This window comes from Myotis nattereri (assembly GCF_964212035.1).
Source record: "Myotis nattereri genome assembly, chromosome: 17".
In the NCBI taxonomy this organism is placed as follows: domain Eukaryota; kingdom Metazoa; phylum Chordata; class Mammalia; order Chiroptera; family Vespertilionidae; genus Myotis; species Myotis nattereri.
Window position 1 is genome coordinate 3,969,611 of NC_138092.1, and position 12,817 is coordinate 3,982,427.

General features: G+C 46.5%; 1 protein-coding gene across 2 annotated transcripts in view; it reads left to right on the forward strand.

Annotated features, from left to right (window-relative positions):
- The window catches only part of DNAAF11 (dynein axonemal assembly factor 11), a 33,157-nt gene that overhangs the window by 13,603 nt on the left and 6,737 nt on the right, over positions 1 to 12,817 (forward strand). For both annotated transcript variants that reach the window (XM_081111279.1, XM_081111280.1), the window contains exons 7-10: positions 1,117 to 1,194; positions 3,367 to 3,432; positions 5,312 to 5,381; positions 6,337 to 6,432. In XM_081111279.1, coding sequence (XP_080967405.1) covers positions 1,117 to 1,194; positions 3,367 to 3,432; positions 5,312 to 5,381; positions 6,337 to 6,432 — 310 coding nt within the window. The remainder of the gene's footprint in view (positions 1 to 1,116; positions 1,195 to 3,366; positions 3,433 to 5,311; positions 5,382 to 6,336; positions 6,433 to 12,817) is intronic.

Sequence of the window (12,817 nt, forward strand, 5' to 3'; positions counted from 1 at the left end):
AAATAATGTTCAAAGGAACATTAATTTATTGGACCTGGGGGCCCAGTTTAAGAGGCAGGAAAGTGTAAATACATTTATATTTTAAAATAAAGTTAACTGACATAAATACCAAAAGAACAATAGGGAATCTAGTCAATAATATTGTAAGAGCTATGTTCGGCGTCAGGTGGGTGCTGGAAATACCAAGGGGATCACTCTGTAAAATATATGATTGTCTGACTGCTCTGCTGAACGCCTGAATCTAACAAAATAATATTGAATATAAACAGGAATTGAAAAATAAAATTAAAAAAAAGAACAATACAAACCGAGGCAAGGAATTACCTCCAATTTTGTCATCTAAACAAATTTGTCCATTTGATCATTGATCGGCTGCCTCCTGTGCGCCCCCTACTGGGGATCAAGCCTGCAACCTGGGCATGTGCCCTTGACTGGAATCCAACCTGGGACCCTTCAGTCTGCAGGCCGACGCTCTATCCACTGAGCCACACCACCTGGGGCCATCATCAATGCTTTTCTGTCACTTTTTACATCAGGAGGTGAAGAGCAAGCACATGTTTTCACAGCTACAGAGTATCTGTAACTATACCACGTTGCCCCCGTCCCTCCTCCATGCGGGCGCTGGGGGCAGTTCCAGAGTGCTGCCATGACAGACAGTGCTGTGATTCGACCTTTTACACGGGCCCTTATGTGCTGGTATTTTTCTTTCTATAAAATGGATTCCATGTGGCATTATAAAAATTGTCATTTTACCGAAAGCAGAAGCTGCACACACAAATGGAGAACTGACAGTGATCTGGGTAAATCATGCATAAAATTGACTTATTTGAATATTAATGGGTATGGCAGGAAAAGGATTTCTCCCCCCATTAAATTATCTGGCAAATCGTCTTGCTCACATTTTCGCGTTGCAGACATAGATACAGCCGTACGGAAGCCTGGCTTCGCGGTCAGTTTCCAGCACAGAATGCACTTCCTAGAAGCCAAGTGTGGGTGTTGTCACACATTTCTGATTCCTTTTTCTTACGCTCTTCCTCAGATCAGTAACGTGTATTCCTCCTGTTTATTTTTCCCCTCTTCTCTCTGCCCCTCGTTCCCACCCACCCCAACCTTAAGCGAAAAGAAGAAGAAAGTGAAACCACCCAGGATGTTGATCACTGCAGATGGGAGGGCCCTGAACGTGAACGAGCCCAAGTACGTGAGCCCACGTGGAGACGAAGCAGCCCAGTGGGTGGTGTCGGTCATTCCCATGACAGGTTTGCTCTGCAGAGAACACACCTGACCTGACCTCTCCCCACCAGGTCGGTGACTCTAACAAGAACCACACGTGTGCACATTCGAAAGCAGAGCATCCATTATGTTCTCGGATGCACAATGTTACATGTTACTGCCTTGACATCCAGAAAATGATCTTGACATACGGAAATCCTGGGTGTTTATGTCTCTCTCGAAACTTTGGGCCATCTACAGCTTTATGTCTGAAAATTGCCAGTGCATCATTCTTGTGTGTATTAATTTTTTAAGTTCTGCCATGAACACGCTGGCTGAGAATATTGATATGTCTCCAACCCATCTACTTTATACCCTGGAACACATCCTCAAAGCATTCGGGAGCTAGGGGAAAATTGATATAAATATCTCCGTGAAGTTAATGAGAGAGGAAAAACATTCACACTGGAAATCCTTAAGTGTAATAATATCTGATCTACCCTTTCTAATCCAATTCATTCTCTTCCCTGCTCCTGGACTCCCCTCCGCCCACTCCCGCCACACACACACACATACACACACACCAACTGTGCCCTCTGGAGCTTATTCTGTGTCAACAAAATCTGGACAATTCCAATAGCTTCTTAAGTACACTCCGTGGTTCCTCTCTTGGCCTCCTGTAATCTCTTCTACTCAACTGAACAAAGAAGGGGGAAGGAAAGGAAGGATACACACTGCCTCTCTTTAGGAAAATTCCCAGGAAGAGCCACACAACACTTTCCTTCCCAGAACTAAGTCACATGACCGCATCTAGCTGCAAGGGAGGCTGGAAAATGTAGTCTTTATTCTGCAGAGCCCTGTACCTAGGGGTGCTATTCCTAGTGAGAAAGGGGAAGCAGATCATGGGGAATGAACGCAATCTCTGCCATAGGAAACCTCTGAAATTACCTTTCAAGTGATGTATGAAGGGAGAGTTTGGGTTGGCTGGCTGGGACATCGGGGAGTAGCAACCAGGGCAGAGGGGCCAGCACATTAACAAAGCTCCCGAGATGAGATTTAAAAAATGCATAGGCTATTTGAGTAACTGCAGTCCCGTACAGCTGGACTGTTGGAATCAAGGAGAGTGGCTGCTACAAGCAGACAAACTGCTGACAGCCAGACCTGTGGCTAATGTTACATTTTCCGAACAATTGAGCTTATATTCACTACTGCTGGGTTATGTGTTTTACAGAATAACGTGCTAAGTGAATGCTGGAAATAAAAGTGACCAAGTACCTCTGACACGGTGATTCTGCAAAGCATGGGAGTCACACCGAGGACTTGGCCTCAGGGTGTATCTGAGAGACCCTAGGGCGTTACAATCCTGCCTCTCTGGCCCGTGGCCTCTTTCCCAGCGGCGGCAGCTCTCTGCGCCTCTGTTTCCTCATCTGTGAAATGGAGGGGATGAGTAATGGGCAGGCCCAGCTGGTGTGGCTCCGTGGTTGAGGGTCAACCTATGGACCGGGAGGTCACGGTTCCATTCCCGGTCAGGGCACATGCCCAGGTTGCGGGCTCGATCCCCAGGAGTGGGTGTGTAGGAGGCAGCCGATCAATGATTCTCTCTCATCACTGATGTTTCTATCTCTCTCCCTTCCTCTCTTTCTAAAATCAATTCAAAAATATTTTTTAGAAAAATAAAATAAAATAATGGGCAGTGTCTCAGCATTTCCCAAGGCGATGGAAAGGTGGAGGGAGAAGAAAAAAGATGGCTGGGAAATAGGAGACAAGACCGTTTAAAACTGAAGGACTAGCATGCATGTTGGGTAAGGGGAGACAAATACAGCATTTAGTTCTCAATATTTCCAGTAAAATGGAAAGGAAAACTTTAACCACCAGATGTCTCTGTCCCTGCACAATGCCCATTTTGTGGATGTAATTTACCTTAAGATCCGCACCTGTAAGCATGTAAACAAATTATGAGCACATTATAGGTGCCTGTTGACATTTTTAAATCAACGTCGACGTTTCATTGTTCAGCTACCAAAATAAGTGTTTCATGGGAAATTATAATAATTATGAAATTTGCTTTTGGTAATGGGACGAAGCTACCTATAAAGTATTGCTAAAGACGTCATCTTTTTTTCCTCCTCCTTCTTCCCAAAATGGATTATTCCTTAGACTTGACTTCTCTTTGAAAGATGATGAGAAACGCAACCAGATCATCCTGGACCTGGCAGTGTACAGGTAAAGACATTTCACTGTGCGTTTATGTAACGGTACTTCCACCTGTTTTCATTCTCAGTTGCGATCTCTTGAGTTGTGACACATTTTGAAATGAAACTTGGTTTGATATAAAACAGTACCCACTCCTCTCCCAGCACTTCTCTCTACCCCCCGCCCCCCACACACACTTTCTGATTTCTACCTGACAAACTATAAATTTACTTGTATTTTTAAAAATCTATGATCAAGGCAAGAACTTTGTTTTGTTTGTTTGTTTCCCCCTTCTTATGTCTCCAGCACCTAAAACAGTGCCTGGTACCTGGTGGGAATTCAATAAGTACAGGAATGAATGAATGAATGAATGCTGATGATGGGAGCCAACATTTGTACACATGAATTATCGTACAGGTCTTCCTCTTTTTAAGGGCTTTTTTACTTGCTCTCTTTTATTCGGTCTCTCATAACCTGGTGAACCAGGAGGGCTTATTACCCTGGAGTTACCCATGCAGGGGGTACATTTTCAGAGAGTGAGGGAAAGCCAGCAATCTGAGCACTGAAAATCCAGGGATGAGAAGCAGTGAGGTCGGCATAGAACAGGCAGGAGGGTGCTTGAGGCAGAGAAAAGCAGCGCACGCAAAGACCTCGCTGGTCGGGCCAGGTGGACACACCTTCCGAGGCCCTAAGCATGAGAAAGAATATGCCATCCACTCATGCGGCAGGTATTGAACCTGAAGTTTTAGGAGACCTTGACTCTACCTTTTAGTACCAGGATTTTGTAAAAATAAAATGATGTTTTATAAACACTAGCTGTGTACTAGGCAACATGCATGTATCTTCATAGCTATCTTAGGGAATAGGCACTATTTTTATCTTGATTTTACAGATGAGGAGGCTGAGGCTTAGAGAGGTGAAGGAAAGTGGTCCCAGGTACTAACACAGGAAGGCGGGGAGCCCTCCCTCACAGGTGTGTGACTGAAGCCTGTGCCTGTAACCCCGGGGTTCCCCACCTGCCTGGATGTGTCTGACTTTTGAATCATCACTGGATTTTCTACTACTCACAATCAGTATTTTAAAATATATAAGTAGCCCGGCCGGTGTGGCTCAGTGGTTGAGTGTTAACCTATGATATGAACCAGAAGGTCACTGTTTGATTCCCAGTCAGGACACATGCCTGGCTTGCGGGCTTGGTCCCCAGTAGGGGGCGTGCAGGAGGCAGCAGATCAATGATTCTCTCTTATCATTGATGTTTCTCTCCCTTCTTCTCTGAAAAAAAATTTTTAAAAAACAATGTGTAGCTATAGTGTTTGGCTAAAGGAGAGGTGAAATCTACATCTTCCATTTGCTCAGAAAGTCAAGGAGAATAATTGCCAGCCGATCCCGGGGTCTCTGCCATAGACTCTGCTCACTCAGCAGGCCGTGCCTTCCAGGGAAGCAAAGCCCATGGGGGAGATGCCATCAGGGCAGCTGCAGGGCACCGCCAGGGATGCGGAGCAGCTAAGGAAGCGGGGCCCGGTTGCAGGCCCCTAGCAGAGTGCAGTCAGCATCCCTGACTGGTCATGCCAGTCTTAGGGGCTTAAAATAAAATATTCACGAAAGACCATGGCAAGCTGGTTTTTGCAAGCCTCTGACGTTTCAGACCTCTGATACTTTTGGGTTAGGGGCAGTCAATGCCAAGTGTACTCATGGGCCTAAAACCGGAATTGCTGATACGCTGCATTTCCTTTGGTCTGAGGATTAACTCAAAGCTAATTTTTTAAGGCCTGTTTAGCATGGACATTTTAAACTCTCTCCATTTAAAGGGGCCCCCTAAGTGAGGGTTTGTATTTGTAAATTTGTTTGCAAACTTAATGTTCTTGGAAACTCACAAGACTGAGTGTGTTTCATGTGTTGAATTTTCAAGGTACATGGACACCTCTCTGATCAATGTTGACGTGCAGCCAACTTACGTGCGAGTAACCGTCAAGGGAAAGGTGAGGATGCCCTGTGGGCTGGTTCCGTCTCCAAAGTCAACCCTTGGACTATGCTAGTTGCCTGAACGTTTTTTAAAGTAATATTAAAATGGAAAAGGAGAAAGCCAATCAGAGAGCTGCTTCTTAGGCACGTGACTCTGCCAGGGGAGGGGTATTTAGCAGGAATGCTTGCTGACCGCTGTGTGGCTGGATAAATTAATATGTTTATCCTGTGTCTGTTGCATGGCTACTTTGTCCAAGGCAGACTTTTTTTTTTTTAAAATATATTTTATTGATTTTTTACAGAGAGGAAGGGAGAGAGATAGATAGTCAGAAACATCGATGGGAGAGAAACATCGATCAGCTGCCTCCTGCACATCTCCCACTGGGGATGTGCCCACAACCCAGGTACATGCCCTCGACCGGAATCGAACCCGGGACCCTTCAGTCCGCAGGCCGACGCTCTATCCACTGAGCCAAACCGGTTTCGGCCAACGCAGACTTTTATATATGTCATAGGCTACACTTGAAATTATATTTAAATAATATGCCCATTTTAAGTTTAAATTGCCAATGCTTTCCATTCATAGTAAGTGTAGTTTCATCATTTTTGAAAGAGGAGTGCTAATTCTCATCATTCATCTGAGGTCGCTCAAAGACTTTAAAATGGAAACATGTTCACGTCTAATGACAGTGATTTTTATCCGCAAACTCTTTACCAGCCACATTAACAAAAATGGACCGATGAGTGTTTCCTTTGATTTTGATTGATGATTATTCTTTAGACTGACTGTTCATTAAAACAGGTAAAACAGATCATGCATGTCAAGCACAGCCCATGTATTAATGCTCTTCTAGTCCATCTAAGCTCGTCTTTAAAAATTGAATGTGGAGTCGTAAACTTGTTATGAAAATACCTCCTCAAGCAACTGCTCTCTCATGCACTTGCTCTCTGACACCTGGTGTTCACTATCAGCCATTTCAGCTCGTCCTTCCGGCAGAGGTGAAACCTGACAGCAGCTCTGCTAGAAGGTCTCAGACGACAGGGCATCTGGTCGTCTGCATGCCCAAGGTGGGTGATGGCACTGGGTCCGCTTCGCGTCTGGGTATGTTGGTTCCCACAGGTACTTGACCTGCCAGGGCTGAGTAGGACTTCTGATCCAGGTGGTTCTGGCTGAGAAAACCCGAAAGGCTATTCCCAGCAGCTCAGGCAGGAGAACAAAGACCCAGGAGAACAGAGAGTGGGACTGGGACTGGGCGGGTCCCAGGGTGACTGGTCCTGCCAGGAGTTCTTGTCTCCCGGCAGCTGGCCCGGCCTCTGCAGACCAGAGCATGGGTGGGAGTTGGCCTTTGTAAATCGCAAGGTTCTTCGAGCAAGTCTGTTACCGAGTGGTCAGTACTCTCCTTACCCATAACCGTGAGAGGAGATGCTGTCATCCTTGGTATGTGTTTAAATTCCAAACATTGAGCTTACCATGAATCTTTCTAGACCTCTCTGTCCTAATTAATGCTTAAGAGAGACGATACACACAGCATTCATGTACCGTGAGCACTCAATAGATATTGCTAGTGTTATTTTTCATATCATGTTTATGATACGGACAAGATATTATTTTAACTAAAACTCCTTTTTGCCTGCTCTTTGGGGGGAGGGTTGGCGTAGATGTACTTTTGCTATGAATCAGAGAAAGAGACAAAGAGCTCTCTCCTGTCGCCACGGAGTAACAGGTCCTCTGGTTGGTTCGGCCAGCTGAGTCTGTAGTTCAGTCCTGGACACGTGACCCGATCTCTGGCCAAAGAGATGGTAGCGCTTTGTTGCGTTTCCATGGTTTTCCATTTGGTTACTGTCACCTCATGGCATGAGCTGGGGGTGGGTCAGCTTTTCCCAAGTCGCTCGGGTCAAAGGGGAAGAATAGATAAACCAGTTAACGTGGGGTTTGGCTTGTGAAGAGGAGAAGGAGATGGCCGGGCGTGACTGCCACAGCCAGTCTGTCCTTGATTGACCAGGGAGGCTTCGATAATGACCTAATAATCCTTCATTTTCCCGGAGCCAGTTTGCCACAGATTGATTATGGGTAATCTATGTATTTTCACTCTGAGGCCATAAAACAGCAAGTACAATTTGTTGTCGAGCAAAAAAATATATACAACTGGAAGAATCGCATTGTCCTTGGTGACGGCAGCGAATTAAGGAAATGTATGCTAATTAGAATATCCTATAGGGAGATGGAAGAGATCACTTAATTACCTCAGGACTTCGATGTAGGCGTTTGTGTAACACTATGATCAGTGGGGTGTGTGTGTGTGTGTGGGTGTGTGTGTGTGTGTGTGTGTGTGTTGGGGAAACTTCCATTCTGTCTGAGAAGCCAAAGACTAAATGGCAGCTGCTACTTCCTCAGAGGAGATCATGGTTCGTGTGCTATCGCAGGGGGCGGGTAGCTGATCCAAAGCCTTTGCTGCCGCTGCTAATGCATCTTTCAAATAAACACAGCATCCTATTTCCATGAGCCTTTCAGTGTTTAGATCTGTACATTTTCCATGTTCAATACACCTGAAAACCATAAAAGTTCCATATCCAATAATGCATGTTTTCCATTTATTACTCTTACTTTGTGTCTCTCAGAAGATTTTTTGTAGTTTTTTTCTCTAGAGCTGCTACATATTCGCAGGTACCATACGTACAGTTTGGGTTCCCATTTTGAGTGGGAATTCCCGCATTACATTTTCCTAGAGTTTATGCTTGGCCTTCCGTATATTTTCTTAAGCGTGAGGTCGGACTGAGTTATACGCCTGTAAACAGTCTCCCCATCAGCGGCCGGGGAGGGTGGGGCACCTGACCTCCTCCCAGGGCAGCCTAACCGGACTTCACTGAACATTTGCGTTCACCGAGGGGCTTGCGTCAAGTCATTAAATTAAACTCCCATCCAGGCCCTCAACAGACAATTATAGGGACACTCCAGGAATATGCTCCGTGATGTCCTGTGGGAGTTCTTGCAGAATAATTAACCGAGATTAAGGAAGTTGCCATGTGAACGGAACAGCAAAATATATTTAAAGCTCCAGTGGGTGAACATATTGCTCGGTTCTGCTCTAGTGAGCACAGAGGTGAAGGTCAATGTGAAGGTCACTGTTACAGGCCATGACTCTAAAAAACACAGTCTCAGATGCCCTTCTCCTTCTCGGTTGGACATCCATTTCTCAGGACGTTTTACTCAGAGAGACTTGCCTGTGCCCATCCTGAACTCACCTCTAGTCTCTGGGTATCATTTCAGTGAGGGCTTGCTGGGTCGTCCTGTTCCATTCGTACTTCCACTCTTTTCTAGAACACTACTCCTCACTCCTAAAACTTCCAGAAGCAGCAGGTTAACTTCCACAGACTTCATCCCTCTTGTCTTCCCCTGCTAGGCCTTCCTTCCGGACTCTACGAATGAGCTGGCTGTGATCCATCCAAACCCTCCAAGTGTGTGCGGGCTCCTGTTTCCACTGGCCTTGGAGAGGCCACGGTCCCCTCCGACAGCCTCCTGTTCTCTCAGCTGCTGGTCGCGTTTCCCCTCTGCACCTTATGTTAGGAAACATGCTGAGCCATCTCCCTTCCTAACAACAGAGCACAATGAAAACGCCACCCTCCACATACTGCCCTGACCTGCTTTACAGCAAAACTCTTAGCACAGACATTTATGTCTGCTTGCTGGTCCTTTCTTCTGGCCAGGCCTCTGAGAATTGACCAGCCTAGTGACTGAATTCTGGGACCCTTTCTCTTCTCCATGTATATTCATTCCACACATAATCTCTTCTAATCTAAGGATTTTAAATAACACCTCTAGGTCTCCATCATCTGCTAGTTGCCAACTAGAGAATCAAGAATAGCAAACACAATGAGGAAAAATTCTCAACCTTCCTTATGTCGCGACTCTTTAATACAGTTCCTCATGTTGTGGTGACCCCCAACCATAAAATTATTTTTGTTGCTACTTCATAACTGTCATTTTGCTACTGATATGAATCATAATGTAAATATCTGCTATGCAGGATGTATTTTCATTGTTCGCAACCCACAGGTTGAGAACCGCTACGTATTTTTAAAACATCTCAGGAATATCAGTACCTACTAAGATAGTGAGCAGTTACCGCCCAGTGATTCAGAAGGAATGGCCGAGGGAATAAACCATGTTTTCAGTGTACGCAGGGATGAGAAGAAAAGAGTCACATTTCAGAGGCTTCCGTGGATAGGGGTTCTAGAAACCTCCCCCACTTGGCAATATGACTGAAGGAGGGGTGGTCAATGAGAGGACACCCGATCCTCAGAAGGTCTTGCAGCCTGCCTAAATGGTTCCCAAGCTGGGCCTTGACTTGAATGAAGGTGGTCTTAGGTGAGTACCACCCACCCACACATGCCTCACAAACCCAGTGAGGAAGTAAACATCGCCATGGGCTCAAATTTTTGACAGATAAGTAGATAGATAGATAGATAGATAGATAGATAGATAGATAGATAGATAGATAGATAATAGATAGATAAGCAGATAATTGTGGGTTTTTTTCAAATAGTCCACAGCACACACAGTGAAGCTAGGCGCTCCTTGAGACATGAGTGGGCGCCAGGAGAAACTCAGTCAGTGTTTGGGAGTCTGGTTATACCAGGCTGTTCCCTCCCTCCTGAGAGGCCCACGGTTGTTGCGGGGTTAGATTGTGAGACATAGGCTGTGAAACACTGTTTTAACTTGAGGTCTCCCAGAAGCGGAAGCTACTGTAACGCTGTGAGTGCGGCAGTCGATTTGGTCAGTGAGGGGATGCTGGTCGGGAGCAGGGAAGGGAAGCAGCCCTCGGCAGTGTCCTACTGAGCCAGCATCCCCGCGGGCAGCTCTAGGGTGCAGATCGCACACCTCGGGACCCCTCTGCCCAAGGGGTGATGGGGCTGGGATGGGGCATGCCAGCCCCAGGCTCTGTGGCTGATGGCTGCTCCTGCTGTGGGGGTGCTGGGGTGGGGGAGGGGTGGTATAAACGTCCCAGCACTTCCGCCCTGTGGCTGGTGTGGACCAAGCAGGATGGTCATGTGGATGGAGGACATTTCCAACCGAGACTCCCTAGTGAGACTGTCAAAGGATGTTTTCTCTTCTTTTTAAACATCGTTATCACCCTTGATGTTCGTCCTAACTTCCTCAAACATCTTCCGTTTTAGGCTGTGTTGTGGGTGTCAGATGAGATTGCACCTTACAAGCATGAGAGAATTTTGAAGGACCTATTGTTAGTTAGACATGTTCTACTTTTACTTCAAAGTCTTGTAACTGTCAATATTGATTTCACATAGAAAGATCAGTAATCGCGCCTTTTAAAAATTTCCTCCGACAACTTGGGTAACTTTGGAATCAAAGCTAGTATTTTTATGTTTGTTTGTTTTTTCAGAATTTAAATTTTCTTTGCTGCTGTGTATGTACTTATTTGAGATAGAATATACTTCAGAAATGTTTGACTTATATAGGTATTTTTATCTGTTCAAAGAGTTTATATATATAAATGTAGTCTAATGCCAGAGGGAAATAAAAATGTCTTATAGATTCTAAAGTTTTATATTAATACTAGAGGCCCAGTACAAAAAATTCATGCACTCGATGGGGGAGGGGGGGGTAGTCCCTCAGCCCAGCCTGCGCCCACTTGTAGTCCGGGAGCCCTCTGGGGATATAGGCCTCCTGGGAGTGGGCCTGAGCCATCAGTCAGACATCCTTAGTGCTGCTGTGGAGGCAGGAGAGGCTCCCGCCACGGCCGCTGCACTTGCCAGCTGTGAGCCCGGCTTCTGGCTGAATGGCGCTCCCCCTGTGGGAGTGCACTGACCATCAAGGGGCAGCTCCTGCATTGAGTGTCTGCCCCCTGGTGGTCAGTGCACGTCATAGTGACCAGTTGTTCCCCTGTTTGGTTGATTTGCATAATAGCCTTTTATTATATAGGATTACTCTGTTATAGGAATCTGAACTTTGTATATTCAAATGTTCAATATCAGAATTATGGGTAACTAACCAATCAACAGAAACACCAGAGATATGTAAGCAGGTGAACAGTTTATGTGACCCGCCGCCTCTGGAGCTGCTACAGGATTGGTGGAAGCAGCCGCCATTTCAGTGTAGGGCAGGCCCGTGGCTGAGGGCCCTCCCACTAATCCTGATCCTGCTCCCCCACCCGCCCATCAGGCCACGGGCCTATGTCAAGGCCACTGGTTTCTAATGGGCGTAGGCAGTGTGGAAGTTTTACGAAGAAAATAATGGGGAGACATTTTTAGAAACTACTTCTGAGGCATGGGCGAAGATGTCGGGTGTGCACACCAAACAAAATGCTGATGCACTGTCAGTAAATTATACGGGAGGCATTAGTACCAGGCGAGGGAATTACTTCGTCTGTTGGGTTGTCCCAACGTGGGAGTGGGGTGCTATCAGAAATAGAAAGCTTTCTGCAACATCATGAACAACTTTAGACAATGAATGAATTATTAATCAAGCAATTAAAATATTTATTCAATTTACCAAAGATTTATTAAGAAGCTGGCATGAAGAGAGCGCTGTGGGAATTGCTGTGGGGAGAACAGTGAGCGACACTGGGCTCCTTGGTCCTTCTTCTGCCTTTTCCCTGTTGACTCCCCTGACGGTCATCCCCGCAGGCCCAGGTCTGCCCTCGGCCGTTCCTACGCCCCAGTGTGGAGCAGGCTCAGCAAATACGTCTGATTACACCCCGTTTTCTTTGCCCAGTCACTCGTTTCATTTGCCACCGGCAAATCTTCATCTGAAATGGAGTGATGTCGGCCCCTCATTCAACTTCACACAAATAACTCTGACGTCGAACCATGTGAAATCACCGCTGTGTGGGTAAAAAATGATCAGATACTGGTCATTTCTGCGGCTCAACCTCAACATCAGGAAGAAAAGCCGTGTCTCTCCCTGGCATCCGTTCACTGGCTTTTTACACGGCTCACCCGGCCTTGTCGTCTCACATGGGCAGCTCGCAGAGTTGGTGAAGCAGCCACACACATGGCGGTCAAGTGAACAGAGACCGTGTCCGTGCAGGGTGCTGCCCGGGAGGTAATGCGACCTCATCGCCCGGCACTATTTCAGCAAAGGCCCGCAGTCACCTGTCAGGAAAGTGTCGGAAGGGACTGCGCCCTCTGCAGGACAGTCAGCGGCACTGCTCTGCGCGTGGTCAAGTGAGGCTTGACATCCTGAAAACACTCATCTGGACCCGCGAGCCTCTCCCACAACCCACTCTTCAAGTAGCTGCTTACATGTCTCTCTGTGGATTCAGGAAACCATTAGTCCCACGTTACCGAATGTATTAAACAGTCTGTATTTTGGTTCTCCCAGCGTTTCCATTAGTCGCTCCTGAGCGTGCTTAGCACAAATGAAGGAGATGCTTGATGTTAATGAACATGGCTTCCCCCCCCAGAGGAGGAGCAGCCCTACGCCGCCGTGGGCATG